At 45.5% G+C, this 16,797-nt stretch overlaps 1 protein-coding gene across 1 annotated transcript in view; it reads right to left on the reverse strand.

The window, feature by feature from the left end:
• LOC126335518 (UPF0764 protein C16orf89 homolog) overlaps window positions 1-16,797 on the reverse strand; it is a 65,087-nt gene that overhangs the window by 14,467 nt on the left and 33,823 nt on the right. Inside the window, exons 3-5 of the mRNA XM_049998876.1 lie at window positions 7,249-7,529; window positions 3,727-3,871; window positions 370-493 (exon numbers count right to left, since the gene is read on the reverse strand). Of these exons, the coding sequence (XP_049854833.1) occupies window positions 370-493; window positions 3,727-3,871; window positions 7,249-7,529 (550 nt within the window). The remainder of the gene's footprint in view (window positions 1-369; window positions 494-3,726; window positions 3,872-7,248; window positions 7,530-16,797) is intronic.

Raw genomic sequence — 16,797 nt, forward strand, 5'->3', positions numbered from 1 at the left:
CACAACACCTCCCCTCCATCGCCCCAACCTAAACAATATGAACTGATGGAGAACCCCAGAGCCGTAAAAATATTTTTCCAAAAACGGCTCTGTCAACAGTTGTAAGCAAGCAACTATCTTCCACAACACCTCTCCTCCATCGCCCCAACCTAAACAATATAAACCTAAACAGCGCCGTTTTCATGAGTTAGCTTCAATTTGTTTAGGTTGGGGCGATGGAGGAGAGGTGTTGTGGAAGGTAGTTCCTTGCTTACAACTGTTGACAGAGCCGTTTTTGGAAAAATGATTTTACGGCTCTGGCATTCTCCATCAAAGGACGCCAAGTCATTTACTTTATTTTACTAACCGACTGCGAGAAAATTTACTTACCTTTTGCGTAGGATAGAATTATGCAGATTTCCGTAACAGCCAAATGGTCGTTGCCATGATAGTATCTTCTCCAGCCACGAAGGTTTTATAAATTCTTTAAATCCCTCTAGACCACAAAGGACAACTGGAACACAGAAAACATATAGTTTGTTGTAATGGGACTAACGTAAACTAACTGCAGATGATACTCAACTTTATGAATAAAGCCTACTATTTGATCCACAGGACCTCAGACGAATCAAACCACGAATATGTTTTGGTTCTGAACAAATTTATGTATCCCAAGTAACAGGCACACGATATGTTACGAGACCAGTATTCAACAGAGTACAAAAGAATATTCATGTCGGTCAAAAATAAATCTAGTTTCTAGAGCGGCAGATTCAAATATAAATAGTTATTTATCTACAGTAGAAGGTGAACGAATAAATTCGTATTCTTTTGTTAGTGACTAGAAACGCTGGATACAAGGACAAAGTACAACATCCAGCATAGCAAAAGTCTCCCTTCCAGTACAGGATTGAGAGAGATAGTGCAAAGGTTTAACGGACTTCAGATATCCATACAGCTGTCCTGATTTAGTGATTCCGTGGTTTATATAACTCAATTATGGAGACTGCCAGGATGGCGCCTGTCGAAAGGCCACTGCTGATTTACTGTCCAGTTCGAGTTTGTGCACCGTCTTCATCCTCTCGTTGTCGATGGGACGTTCAACTCTAATGTTCTTTTCCTCCATCCATCCACTAAATTAAATGCCTTGTCTTCTATTCAGTTTCCGAAGCATTATCCCTGTGCTTTACGTTCATACGGTGTCTTGCGGAAATATAGTACTTGAGAGAAAGTGTACAAATGAATTATAAGTCAAGGTACGCCGTTGTTAACTGATTGTGTGAGGACATGCTGGAAAGTAGTGCCTCCTATTTTTTTAACATTCTACATTTTTATTATTCATGTCTGCATACTGTATTTGCAGCCCTCTCTCGCTACAGGGCTCCGAACTGTAGCGTGTAACATAACCAACTCTGTATATGAGGAACAGCGTGACGTAATCGAGTTTCGAATTCGAAGGGACACACACGACCGCTGAAACATCTGCAACAGTCCGACGACGCCTTCAGTTCACTGTCATTGATCATCCTCCATACAGTCCCGACTTGGCCCCACCCGATTTTCATCTCTTTGCAAAACTTAAAGAACACCCTCCTTTGCAAGCAGAGGTGAGGTTGTAGCTCCGTCAGCCAAGTCAGACATTCTACAATAACTGTCTCGAGAAACTGGTCTCTCGTTGGGAGAAATGTATTCACCGCCAGAGTAATTATATTGAGATATAAATATCTAGACATGAAGAATAAATACTGGGTGATCAAAAAGTCAGCAAAAATTTGAAAACTGAATAAATCACGAAATAATGTAGATAGAGACGTACAAATTGACACACATGCTTGGAATGACATTGGGTTTTATTAGAACCGAAAAAATACAAAAGTTCAAAAAATGTCCGACAGATGGCGCTTCATCTAATAAGAATAGCAATAATTAACATAACAAAGTAAGACAAAGCCAAGATGATGTTCTTTACAGGAAATGATCAATATGTCCACCATCATTCCTCAACAATAGCTGTAGTCGAGGAATAGTTGTGAACAGCACTGTAAAGCATATCCGGAGTTATGGTGAAGCATTGGTGTCGGATGTCGTCTTTCAGCATCCCTAGAGATGTCGGTCGATCACCATACACTTGCGACTTGAGGTAACCCCAAAGCCAATAATTGCACGGACTGAGATCTGGGGACCTGGGAGGCCAAGCATGACGAAAGTGGCGGCTGAGCACACGATCATCACCAAACGATGCGCGCAAGAGATCTTTCACGCGTCTAGCAATATGGGGTGGAGCGCCATCTTGCATAAACATCGTACGTTCCAGCAGGTGTTTATCAGCCAGGCTGGGGATGATGCGATTCTGTAACATATCGCAGTACTTCTCACCCGTCACGGTAGCAGTTACAAATTCAGAATCACGCATTTCCTCGAAGAAAAAAGGCACGATAACGGTATATTTGGTAAATCCAACCCATTCCGTTCCGTGACTTTCTCGTCGTGCAATGGAGTTTCCACGACAGTTCTAGGATTTTCGGTAGCGCAAATTCTGCAGTTGTGGTCGTCGACAGACCCTCGGAGCGTGAAATGAGATTCGTCGGTCCACAACACGTTACTCAATGAATCGTCATCTTCCGCTATCTTTTCTAAGGGCCAACCTAACAGTAGTGTATGGAATGCCGTTGCGACGTGCGACTGCACGAGCGCCGACTTCCCCTTGCAGAGACGAACCCGCTACAGTCTCCATTTCTTCCTGAACTGTCTCAGCAGCATTACGTCTTGTGCTCGGTCGGGTATTACGGGGTCTATCGTCTAAACAACCCGTGGCTTCGAACTTCGAAATCATTCTCGCCACAACTGCATTTTTCAACGGAGCTTTACCCGTTCGAATCTCCTTCCTATGGCGATAGGATCGTAACGCTGAACTAGCACATTCCCCATTCTGATAATACAGCTTCACTAAAAGCGGCTTTTCAGGTAACGTCAACATGCTGCGACTGCTGGAGCATCTGATTCTCTCTCTCATTACACCTCCTTTTATACACGATTGTCATGCGCAGTCACTAATGTTTTGCTGTCCAGCGCCATCTGTCGGACATTTTGTGAACTTTGTTTTTTTTTTTGTTCTAATAAAACCCCATGTCATTTCAAGCATTTGTGTCAATTTGTACCTCTCTGTCTACATTATTCTGTGGTTTATTACGTTTTTAAATTTATAGTGGCTTTTTGATCACCCCGTATGTAGAATGTTACTATCGTTTGTTTTATTTAAGAAGCTTCAAGAGTTTTCACATAAAAAAGTTCCGAGGCGTTACTTTTCAGTACGCCCTCGAATATTCCATCTGTGAAACGCAGATTAATGACAATGTGTTGTAACTGGAGTGTAATTTGCGCACAAAAAGTTCCATACATATCTGATTTAACAATGAGAATGTGGTCACATATTTATTGTAGCAGCCGAAGTACCATGCACTCACACTGTGAGACTGATTGCGAAGTATACATGTAGTGGTCGTGCGAAATGCACTATCGTGTTGTATTGTGTATTAGCAATACTAAATAGAGGTCAATAACGTGACACGAGCAGCGTGTAAATCATGTGAAGTACTGGGTGTTCCAAAATTTCTTTCCTCGCGCCTGTTGTTACAAACTGCTACTGTGGTGTTATCTTCTGACAAACGAGAAATTCCTTCTGCTCTAGGTGGACAACGCTTATTAAGTCACACTGCACACTGTAAGCTGTACAAATGTCGTGATTACTTTGCTCGGTGAAGAGATCCCTGGTGGGTGATAGATAGCCGCCCGCGGCGAGTTCTTCAGCGTCCAGCAAGATGCTGGCACACAGCTCAGGGATTCGGGTGCTCCAGTCCGTATCAGCGAAAGACGTGGCGTTGGCGCAGCCGAGCTGAAAGGGAATGGTCTGTGAAAGTACGCTGCTTATAACAGAAAAGCAGTACGGTTGCCGTACTGATAGTTTCCTACCAAGATAGTGCAACGTGTCACAATGATTGAAAGTTCTGTGTTGGCTAAAGGAGGCTATATGGAGATGAAGATGAAACGACCCGCGCGCAACTTACGCTTGTCTTTATTACAATGGCATTGGTTGAGATCTGAACAGTCATGTGAAGTTCACAAAAATACACACATTTTCTGCTACAAACCCTTTCTTACTAAAATGAAAGAGAGCTGTTAGAATTAAAGATCGGTGCATGGATTATTCTAAATTATACGAATGCCTTGTACGCACATCTTGAAAACGTTGCTGTACAAACATTGGCCGCTCCCGAAAAGAAAGCTTCCACAAAGGGATATAACTACACAACAAACTGCCATATAATACAAAATTTATCACAGATATAAGAAAAGTATGAGATACAAGTAACAATACACGTATAGTGCCTTCTATTAAGTAAGCCAATTTTGAGTTTGCTATGCGGAATTCGCTAGGGAATTCAGTATTCCCAGATCCACAGAGTCAAGAATGTACCGAGAATACCAAATTTCAGGCATTACCTCTCACGAAGTGCCGTGGCCTACGGCCACGTTACTGGATTAATGGATTATGGCAGCAGACGACTGACGCAAGTGCCTTTGCTAACACCACGGCATCGCCTGCAGCGCCTCTCCTGGGCTCTCGACCATATCTGTTGGCCCGACTTTAGTTGTAAGAGCTGATAGTAGTGTTCGAGTGTGGCGCAGACCTCACAAAGCCATGGACCCAAGTTGTCAACAAAGCACTGTGAAAGCTGGTGGTGGCTCCATAATGGTGTGGACTATGTTTATATGGAATGGGTTGAATCCAGTGGTCCATCTGAACCAATCATTGACTCGAAATTGTTATATTCGGCTTCTTGGAGGGCATTTATAGCCATTAATGGACTTTATGTTCCCAAACAACGACGGAACTCTTATGGATGACAATGCACCACATCACCGGATCACAGTTATTCTTGACTGGTTTGAAGAACATTCTGGACAATCTGAGCGAATGACTTGGCCGCCCATAATGCCCGACATGAGTTGCATCGAACATTTATGGGACATAATCGAGAGGGTAGTTCCAGAACAAAATCCTGCATCAACAACACTTTAGCAGCCATGGACGGCTATAGAAGGGCTCAATATTTGTGTAGGGGAGTCCCAAACAACTTGTTGAGTCGGTGACATGTTGAGTTGCTGCACTACACCGCGCGAAAGGAGTTCCGACACGATATTAGGATATATCCTATGACTTTTGTCACCTCAGTGTAAACGTGTGAAGACGGAACAGACAGTCCCAATCACTGTATACAAGGTGTTACAAGAAAAGCAACTTTCAGGAAACATTCCTCACACACAAATAAACAAAAGATGTTATGTGGACATGTGTCCGGAAACGCTTAATTTCCATGTTAGAGTTCATTTTGGTTTCGTCAGTATTTACTGTACTTCCTCGATTTCACCGCCAGTTGGCCCAATTGAAGGAAGGTAATGTTGACTTCGTTGCTTGTGTTGACATGCGACTCATTGCTCTGCAGTACTAGCATCAAGCACATCAGTACGTAGCATCAACAGGTTAGTGTTCATCACGAACGTGGTTTTGCAGTCAGTGCAATGTTTACAAATGTGGAGTTGGCAGATGCCCATTTGATGTATGGATTAGCACGGGGCAATAATGGTTGAAATGGCTCTGCGCACTATGGGACTTAACATCTGTGGTCATTAGTCCCCTAGAACTTAGAACTACTTAAACCTAACTAACCTAAGGACATAACACACACCCATGCCCGAGGCAGGATTCGAACCTGCGACCGTAGCAGTCGCGCGGCTCCGGACTGAGCGCCTAGAACCACGAGATCACCGCGGCCGGCACACGGGGCAATAGCCGTGGCGCGGTACGATTGTATCGAGACAGATTTCCAGAACGATCGTGTCCCGACAGGAAGACGTTCGAAGCAATTGATCGGCGTCTTAGGGAGCACGGAACATTCCAGCCTATGACTCGCGACTGGGGAAGACCTAGAACGACGAGGACACCTGAAATGTACGAGGCAATTATTCGTGCAGTTGACGATAACCCTAATGTCAGCGTCAGAGAAGTTGCTGCTGTACAAGGTAACGTCGACCTCGTCACTGTATGGAGAGTGCTACGTGACAACCAGTTGTTTCCGTACCATGTACACCGTGTGCAGGCACTATCAGCAGCTGATTGGCCTTCACGGGTACACTTCTGCGAATGGTTCATCCAACAATGTGTCAATCCTCATTTCAGTGCAAATGTTCTCTTTACGGATGAAGCTTCATTCCAACGTGATCAAATTGTAAATTTTCACAATCAACATGTGTGGGCTGACGAGAATCCGTACGCAATTGTGCAATCACGTCATCAACACAGATTTTCTGTGAACGTTTGGGCAGGCACTGTTGGTGATGTCTCGACTGGGCCCCATGTTCTTCCACCAACGCTCAATGGAGCACGTTATCATGATTTCATACATGATACTCTACCTGTGCTGCTAGAACATGTGCCTTTACAAGTACGACACAACATGTGGTTCATGCACGATGGAGCTCCTTCTCATTTCAGTCGAAGTGTTCGTACGCTTCTCAACAACAGATTCGGTGACCGATGGATTGGTAGAGGCGGACCAATTCCATGGCCTCCACGCTCTCCTGACCTCAACCCTCTTGACTTTCATTTATGGGGGCATTTGAAAGCTCTTGTCTACGCAACCCCAGTACCAAATGTAGAGTCTTCGTGCTCGTCTTGTGGACGGCTGTCATACAATACGCCATTCTCCAGGGCTGCATCAGCGCATCAGGGATTCCATGCGACGGAGGGTTGATGTATGTATCCTCGCTAACGGAGGACATTTTGAACATTTCCTGTAACAAAGTGTTTGAAGTCACGCTGGTACGTTCTGTTGCTGTATGTTTCCATTCCATGATTAATGTGATTTGAAGAGAAGTAATAAAGTGAGTTCTAACATGAAAAGCAAGCGTTTCCGGACACATGTCCACATAACATATTTTCTTTCTTTGTGTGTGAGGAATGTTTCCTGAAAGTTTGGCCGTACCTTTTTGTAACACCCTGTATATGAGGGCGATGGCGATGTATATATTTTAAAAGCGGTTGACTGAAGAGCAGCAACATGGTTGCTGCCACCGCTCAACCCATGGAGTGGGAAATAAATGATCAATAAAGAAGGAAATATGTTTGATGATAGATAAACACTGCCCCCTCCAATAGAGATCGAAAGTGAAAGAGGAAAAAATAAGTAATGTGTGGAAAGTAGAGCTTACCCTCCAGGCGACCGAGTAGAAGAGCAGGCGGTGCGTGGTGGAGTATCCCCTGGGGACCGGCTCGCTGCTGGTCTCGACCCTCCAGCAGCCGCTGGAGACGCGGCAGCCGTCCAGCAGGCCGCGCAGGCAGAAGTCGGAGTCGCCCTCGGAGGGCCAGCGCTGCACCAGCAGGCTCGCCAGCGAACTGGCGGTCAGCGCGCCAGGCTGCGCTGGCGCCTCTAGCGGCGAGGCGCCAAACCGGCCCAGGCCTCGCCACAGCCGCGGTTGCGCGAGCTGCAGCACTGCAACACACGTGCTCGCTGCTGTTCAGGTTGCTCACACACTGGATCGTGGCCTCGCTGTACTCTGTTGGCGCAAGTCGCACGACACCTCATCTTCGAAACTAATACGAATATAAACATTGGAAGCGCAAACACTACGTAAGGCTAGGCGCAAATTCAGACGCGTATAGCGCGTGCGAAGCGACGCAGCGCAGCGCGCATTTTTGCAACTTCACTGGTTCAAATGGGACCGCGCAAATTGCGACGCGACGAGACTGGGACGCGACCCGCGCCTGCGCCAGGTCGCGCGGCGTTGTGGTTGCGCCACCATTTCTCGTGCCTCGCTAGCACCGTGGGAAATTTTAGGCGAGAAGCGGAAAAGTAGCCCGGCCATATGCTCACATCGGAACGGCGCATACGAGCAGTGGTAGTATTGTCCATACGATAAATTTTGCCTTACTGTATACTAAATTTTGTTGCCCTTGGGTAGTGTTTCGTTTTTCGTTTTTTAAGCGCTCCAGATTTCTTCGTTAGTCCATTATACTTTTCTGTTTTTATATCTGTATAGTTTTGTTTTGTTTTTCTTCTGTCAAGAAAAATGCATATCTCAATAACTGGTGATCCATTGGCCGCTGCAGTTGTATCACATGCCTCCGCGATGTTTTCAGATCACACGAAGGGACGGAGGGTAGTGAATAAGGGAGCAAGGAATATTATAAAATCATGTGATTAAGAACCAAGGCAGGAAAGTAAAACGAGGTTATCTTCTCGCTGCCTATTATGCTGGCGTATATGTACGATCTGTTACAAAAGTTTAGAAAAGAATAATCTCCACAGGTGTGATCCCTTTGTGTTCCAAGATCTGAAGTATAAAAGTCTCACTGTGATTACTTGGATGTGGATGTAATAATGTAATACGACACATTGTACTACATGCATGTGAACATCGCATTTTCACTGCAAGCTAGAAACAGTTGAAAAGCAGTCACAAATGACAATGTTTTAATTGGTTCGTCGTGATGAGAAAAAGCATTTCAGTTGTTACACGCACACTATCAGCATTAATAAACTAATTATACAACAGAGTACACAAATGAGGAAAATGGTCGGTATTATTACGAAAATAGGAATATCCTTAAAGAGTGACATGATTAGATATATTTAATTTGTTGAAATGTACTGCTGACAAAGGCAGATCTACCTTCATGACAATGTTTTTCGAACTCCAGCTCACAAGGCACACATTGCTAGCATTCCTGCCGCGCGCGTTATCCTCCTGACCATTGGGTTGTGCGACAGATCAATTGTTTATTTTCCTGAATAACAAGTATTTTATTCGCGATCACACATTGTCAGCTTGGCAAGCCGTAGATTGAGTAACCAGTATCTAGCATGTGCCTATCATTCCGCCTGAAGGAACGCTCGTCATTATTTTAATACTGCTCAGATCAAGACAATCCTTTGGTAAGTTTCCATTCCAGTAGCTCAGTGTTAAAAATGCGATGGGTAACAGAGATTCCACCAAAATTCCAACAGAAGTGGCAATCTATTTTTGTGTGAGTTTTTAACCTTTTCTCATTCGAAGAAGTATCACCGTTTGTGAGTAACGGCCACATTTCGCTTGGTGGCTGGTTTAATTGTACTTTCTTTGTCACAGTGTAATTTACCAGACTCATCTCACAGTAGCTACTGCGACCGAATTCCGAAACGATGTGCCTCATTAAACAAGGAATTGTCAATCACAGAGCTCGTTAACTTACAAAAAACCTCATAGTGTCGGTTTGCAGTAACATAAAAGAAAAAATTTCATGTTTATTTTGGTACTAGGAAGCTCTTGTTTCGCTAGCTGTCGATAACTCTTAAAAATTACAGTCACTGGAGTGAAACAAACAAAAAGGGAAGTACTGATATATCACCATAGATAAAAAAGCTCCTTGTGTTTAAGAATTGACAAAACACTCTCCTCCTTGTATGCTGTCATTCACCAAACTTTCGTTTCGATGTCTCGAGCGGTTTAGGAGTATGAGAGATGTTGCGGGCGTGAGATCGGGAGTGAGCGCGCTACATAGGATCCAATTTCTCGAGATCGGAGGCAGATAGAGACCTCCTCCCAAGTCTAAACAAAAATTCAACATGTTAGCTAAATTTCATACGCAGCAATATATGGCGTAATACGCACCAAACGCAAAATTTTCGTTGCAAAACATTGCGAATTTTGCGTAGTTTCATCACGATAAGAATGGTCATCAGCGAGATGATGGGCACAACGGCACGAAGCTGACACATAACGCTACAAGTAAGGCAAAAATCAAATATTTTCTGTGAATAGTTTCTGTAAAGTCGTTTGAGAAAGATAACAGGTTGCGCGCGGTGCGGTTCTGTGAGCGCAGAGCGTCGCCAGCCGGCACGTGCGAAGTACGGTGTACGCGTCGCAATGTGCGCTGGACCCGCGCAACTCGTGCGTGTAGCGCTGTAGTGTCGTGTCACGTCACACGTGCTACACGCGTCTCAATTTGCGCCTAGCCTAAAAGTCTGTCGTATACATCCGACTTGCGACACCACCACTTCCTGTTGGGTGTATTTAGCATAATCCTTGACCCCTAAATTGACCTAAGTTCGACCACTTAAATTCATTACCACCTAGGGATACCTCCTTCATCTTATTATTACCACACAAATTAAAATCATAAGATTTTATAAGTTTGGGAAGGAACATTGATGAAACCACATACCCCAACCGTTAATGTGTATCTACACTTGTTCGTGAAATAAATAAACGAAGATAAATTTTGTTGTAGTCTTCTGTCTGAAGACTGGTTTGATGCAGTTCTCCATGCTAGTCTAGCCTATGCAAGCTTCTTCATTTCTGAGTAGTAATTGCTGCAACTTACACCCATTTGAACCTCCTTACTGAAACCATTCCTTGATCTCTCTCCAAAATTTACAGTACTGGCCATTCAAATAGCTACACCACGAAGATGGCGTGCTACAGACGGGAAACTAAACGACAGGAAGAAGATGCTGTGATATGCAAATGATTAGCTTTTCAGAGCATTCACACAAGGTTGGCGCCGGTGCCGACACCTACAACATGATGACATGATGAAAGTTTCCAACCTATTTCTCATACACAAAGAGCAGTTGACCGGCGTTGCCTGGTGAAACATTGTTGTGATGCCTCGTGTAAGGAGGAGAAATGCGTACCATCACGTTTCCGACTTTCATAAAGATCGGCTTGTAGCCTATCGCGATTGCGGTTTATCATATCGCGACATTGTTGCTCGCGTTGGTCGAGACCAATGACTGTTAGCAGAATATGGAATCGGTGGGTTCAGGAGGGTAATACGGAACGCCGTGCTGGATCCCAACGGCCTCGTATCACTAGCAGTCGAGATGACAGGCATCTTATCCGCATGTCTGTAACGGATGGAGCAGCTACATCTCGATCCCTGAGTCAACAGATGGAGACGTTTGCAAGACAACAACCATCTGCACGAACAGTTCGACGTTTGCAGCAGCATGGACTATCAGCTCGAAGACCATGGCTGCGGTTACCCTTGACGCTGCATCACAGACAGGAGCGCCTGCGATGGTGTACTCAACAACGAAACTGGGTGCACGGATGGCAAAACGTCATTTTTTTCGGATGAATCCAGGTTCTGTTTACAGCATCATGATGGTCGTATCCGTGTTTGGCGACATCGCGGTAAACGCACATTGGAAGCGTGTATTCGTCATCGCCATACTGGCGTGATGGTATTGGCGTGATGGCCATTGGTTACACGTCTCGGTCACCTCTTGTTCGCATTGACGGCACTTTGAACAGTGGACGTTACATTTCAGATGTGTTACGACCCGTGGCTCTACCCACCATTCGATCCCTGCGAAACCCAACATTTCAGCAGGATAACGCACGACCACATGTTGCAGGTCCTGTACGGGCCTTTCTGGATACAGAAAACGTTCGACTGCTGCCCTGGCCAGCACATTCTCCAGATCTCTCACCAACTGCAAACGTCTGTTCAATGGTGGCCGAGCAACTGGCTCGTCACAATACGCCAGTCACTACTCTTGATGAACTGTGGTATCGTGTTGAAGCTGCATGGGCAGCTGTACCTGAACACGCCATTCAAGCTCTGTTTGACCAATGCCCAGGCGTATCAAGGCCGTTATTATGGCCAGAGGTGTTCTGGGTACTTATTTCTGAGGACCTCTGCACCCAAATTGCGTGAAAATTTAATCACCTATCCGTTCTAGTATAATATATTTGTCCAATGCATACCCGTTTATCATCTGCATTTCTTCTTGGTGTAGCAATTTTAATGGTCAGTAGGGTATATGCAAGCGGCAACGACCGATAACAAACTGACAAAAGTAAGTTAATTATACCATACATTAACGGAACACAAAGCTGGAAACATGACAGAAGAGAAATACAGGAGTACAAACTGGCAAGTGGTATGAAACAATACTCAGAACCAATATTTAATAACGAGTGTGAGAGTCTTGCGGTACACCGCCGTCAATAGCAAAATTCCAACTAATTTCAGATTATACACAAAATACCTCACCGATTCCCTCTTGCCCTCAACATGTAATCTTATCGACAGTGAGGAACATAGATATACATCTATAAATGAGGAAGGAACATTGAATGGAATTGGACCCGTGGTGCCGAGTATCAAGTGGATTGCACGCTGTACAATAACAACAGCGGATTTGCATTGTACTGTATTGTATGTTAACCGGGGACCTAGAAACGACGGAGAGGCTCCGTCCACGCCGCAGCCGCAGTGGTCCACAACGCCACGACGGCTACCGCAGTACACTTCACCCCTCCGCCGCCCCACACCGAACCCAGGGTTATTGTGCGGTCCGGCTCCCGGAGGACCCCCCAGGGAACGTCTCGCACCAGACGAGTGTAACCCCTACGTTTGCGTGGTAGAGTAATGGTGGTGTACGCGTACGTGGAGAACTTGTTTGCGCAGCAATCGCCGACATAGTGCAACTGAGGCAGAATAAGGGGAACCAGCCCTCATACGGCGAGGCAGATGGAAAACCGCCTAAAAACCATCCACAGATGGCCGGGCGGGGACACAGCGGATTTACTCAACCCAACTGATGTCCGATTTTCCAAAGTGAAGAGGAACGCAGTGAACTGTCTAAACGATCATATGGTATGTTATGGGGGCCATCAAAAAGTTTCCGTTCGAAGGCCGTACACTCCAGAGTCAGTACGCCAATCGGCAAAAGCATCGGGAGCTCTGAGGCACTCTTACTACCGACCCATCAGGTCGATGACAACCTTCCGGTAAAACACCGCGTCTGCTGCGTGAAGAAGTCCGCATCCTGCCGCACATCCCCGTCTGACAGAATCATCGACGCTTCAAGGCCTTTATTAGGGTGCCGAAGGTGTGACAGTCGCTTGGGGGCTGATCAGCGCTACAGAGCGGGTGGTCTTGTGTCTGTCGTATGAGCTGGCGTAATTTCCGCACTGCGACATTTATGATATGGGGACGTGTGTTGTCATGAAGCAACACCACACCTTCGCACACCATTCCAGCCTGCCGGAGTGGCCGAGCGGTTCTAGGCGCTACAGTCTGGAACCGCGCAACCGCTACGCTCGCAGGTTCGAATCCTGCTTCGGGCATGGATGACTGTGATGTCCTTAGGTTAGTTAGGTTTAAGTAGTTCTAAGTTATAGGGGACTGATGACCACAGCAGTAAAGTCCCATACTGCTCAGAGCCATGTGAACCATTTGAACACCATTCCATAATGGTGGTTTTCGACAGACAAGTTGTCCCGTACACATTCTCCGTTGACCGACAGATGTCTAGTGGTATTTATATTGGCATACAAGCAAATAATAAAAACACGTTGGTCCTGTTGCGCTGCATTTGGTTATAATGCCACCATAGTTCACGTTTCCACATTTACCCCACGCACGTCGGAAATACACGAGTGCTGCACTGCTCCCTCCCTCTTGTTTTCATTTATTGGCTGTCAGCAGCCTATTATGCCACTCTGCAGCCTACAGAAAAGTTAAAAACAAAATTAGGAGATATGATTTTCTGCAGGCTGCAAAAAGGCATAATAGGCTGCTGCCAGAACGCCCCGGAAAAAAGGAGGGAGGGACCAGTCCGGCACTCGTGTATTTTCGACGTGCGTGGGGTTAATGTGGAAACGTGAACTATGGTATCATTATAAACAAATGCAGCGGAACAGGACCAACGTGTTTTTATTCTTTTCTTCTCATAAAAATAAAAACAGGCGATAAAATGGTGGCTGATTGAAACTGGAACAAGGCGAAAAATTGCGAAGAGAATATAAAAACAAAGGGTCGGTGATGCTGATTAAATACACAGTAAATAGATAGGTACAATTTAAAAAAAAACACGGCGACAGTCTGGTTTCTGTTTGCAACAGTTTAAAAGCACACCTAGCGACAATATGGTGTCTATTCACAACACTGACAGGGGACGCACAACACTGAATACACACTTAAAACAGCATTATAAAGGAGACACGAAGGGAGATTGGGGGGGGGGGGGGAGTATCCGGACTGATGAGGGGAAAAAAGGGGGAGGAGAGGAAAGAAGAAAAGGGTGGAGCCGATGGAGGGGGAGGACACAGGAAAACGGGGGCAGGGCAGAAGTGAGAATGAGTGGGGAAGACAGTGAAGGGGAAAGAAAAAGGACCTGGGAGGAGAGAATGGGGTCAAGGAGTGGGTAGGTGGAGAAAAAACAAGATGGAAGAGGGGGAGAGAAGCCTGGAAAAAGGACAGATGGAGGGAGGGGGAGGTGAGGATCATAGTTGATAGGAGAGATAAATGGAGGGAGAGAGGGCATCATCCAAAGGGGGAGTTGATGGAAGCCACCACGAGAAAGGAGATGAAGGGTGTAGAGGTGGAGGATAGGGACGACGGTGAAGGTGGGGCAATGGGCGGGGGTTGGAGAGGAGAGGAGCAACCAGGAGATGAGGGGAATCAAGTTGGCGGGAGGTGTAGAGGGCGTGGACATGTTTGAGGAAAAGGAACAGATGGGGGAAAGGAATCATGTCATAGAGGATTTGCATGGGGGATGGGAGGCTTCTATGGAAGGCGAGGCGGAGTGCATGGCACTCGAGGATCTGGAGCGACTTACACGATTTGGCGATGGGGGGGGGGGGGAGGGGGCGGACATCCGGGCAGGACTGGCCCAACAGAGGATGGGACGGACTAAGGATTTGTAGCTGTGGAGGATGGTAGAGAGGTTCAATCCCCATGTCCGGCCAGAGAGGAGTTTAAGGAGACAGAGGGGGTAGTTGGCTTTGGACTGGATAGAGTTAAGATGAGGGATCCAGGTGAGGTGACGGTCAATGGTGAGTCCAAGGTAGGTGAGGGTGGGGCAGAGGCGCACAGGACGAGCGAAGATGGTAAGAGAAAAACCAAGAAGCTGGAAGGAGCGAGTAGTACGATGGTAGCCTGGGTACCTCCCTTTCATGTTGGTGTTTATATACCCACAACGGAGTCGCTCTACGTTGCACGTACACGGCAGCAACGCCCTCAAACGGGAACTTTTGACCGTTCCTTAATGAGGAATAGAGTCAACAGGGCTTCTGTGAGTACCTCGCAACAGACCATCATAAACATAAACGGATGAGAAACTATGAAGCTGAATGTGCCAATTTTTTACTCACTATCTCAAGAAAAAGTTTTATTTAATAATAATATTGAAGACAAATATCCTTTATGTTACAGAATAATTATGTTAGTTATATGGAGTAGATAATAAGCATGTAAACTTTGAGGAAGAATGATCAATAAAACTGTATTAAAAAAGAAATAAAGCCAGCGTGGCCGACTGCCATATGGGAAGTCCGGGTTAGATTCCCAGCTAGGTTACAGATTTTATCCTCTCGAGGACTGAGTACTGTGTTACATCATTTTCATCATTATCGACTCACAAGTCGCCTAAGTGGCTTCACTTAAAAAGTCTTGCACTCGGCGAACGAACTACTCCAGATAGGGTCTCCCGGCCAATAGTGCCACAAGCTACTACCATATACAGGGTGTCTCTCTTAAAAGTCGTGAGGTGCATTTTTTCTAGCGTTTCACCAGATATTTGCAATTTAGTTTTTGCCATATGTAGATTGTGTCAGCCCAACAAATACTGATCATGACGTCTTTCATGCGACGTCCACCGTGGACAGAAAGTGTCACTTTGCTTCCGGCTAGAAACAAAATGATTTTTTAAGTGGAATTTTACGTACCCATTTGATAATGCGACCCCAAATTAGTCTAGTGCTATGGGAGACACAGACACGCTTTCCTTCGACGCTGGGTGTTGCATGAAATGCATGATACGCAGTATTTGTTTAGACTGATACCATCTACATATTGGAATAACGAAATTGCAAATATATGCCGAAACACCAGCGAAAATGCACCTGATGACTCGTAGGGGATACAGCCGGTACATCCCGAACTCAGAACCTCTTGCAGGTTGCCTATCCAGTGGCTTCTAGAGCCAACAAGACTTTGATTTTCAACTATTACAGTTAGAAAGTGTGTGTTTGCGTGCAGGCAGCGTAACTGACGGTGCGCAAATTCCCGGACTTCATTCATCCAGTGTTTGAGAATGGGACCTCTTGACACCATACAACAAACTTTACACATAATTGGAGACCTTTAGGAACGTTCTCCTCGCTGACACCGCACCCCCCCCCCCCCCTCCCCCCCGCCCTCCGCCAAAAATATACAGGTTGGTCCATTGATCGTTGATCGTGACCGGGCCAAATATATCGCGAAGTAAGCCTCAAACGAAAAACTACAAGGAATGAAACTTGTCTAGCTTGAAGGGGGAAGGCAGATGGCGCTATGGTTGGCCCGCTAGATGGCCCTGCCATAGGTCAAACGGATATCAACTGTGTTTTTAAAAATAGGATCCCCCATTTTTTATTACATATTCCTGTAGTATGTAAAGAAATTTGAATGTTTTAGTTGGACCACTTTTTTCGCTTTGTGACAGATGGCGCTGAAATAGTCACAAACATATGGCTCACAATTTTAGACGAACAGTTGGTAACATGTGGTTCTTTAAATTAAAATACAGAACGTAGGTACGCTTGAACATTTTATTTCGGTTGTTCCAATGTGATACATGTACCTTTGTGAACTTATCATTTCTGAGAACGCATGCTGTTACAGCGTGATTACCTGTAAATAACACATTAATGCAATAAATGCTCAAAATGATGTCCGTCAACCTCAATTCATTTGGCAATACGTGTAACGACATTCCTCTCAAC

Source organism: Schistocerca gregaria, chromosome 2 (assembly GCF_023897955.1).
Source record: "Schistocerca gregaria isolate iqSchGreg1 chromosome 2, iqSchGreg1.2, whole genome shotgun sequence".
In the NCBI taxonomy this organism is placed as follows: domain Eukaryota; kingdom Metazoa; phylum Arthropoda; class Insecta; order Orthoptera; family Acrididae; genus Schistocerca; species Schistocerca gregaria.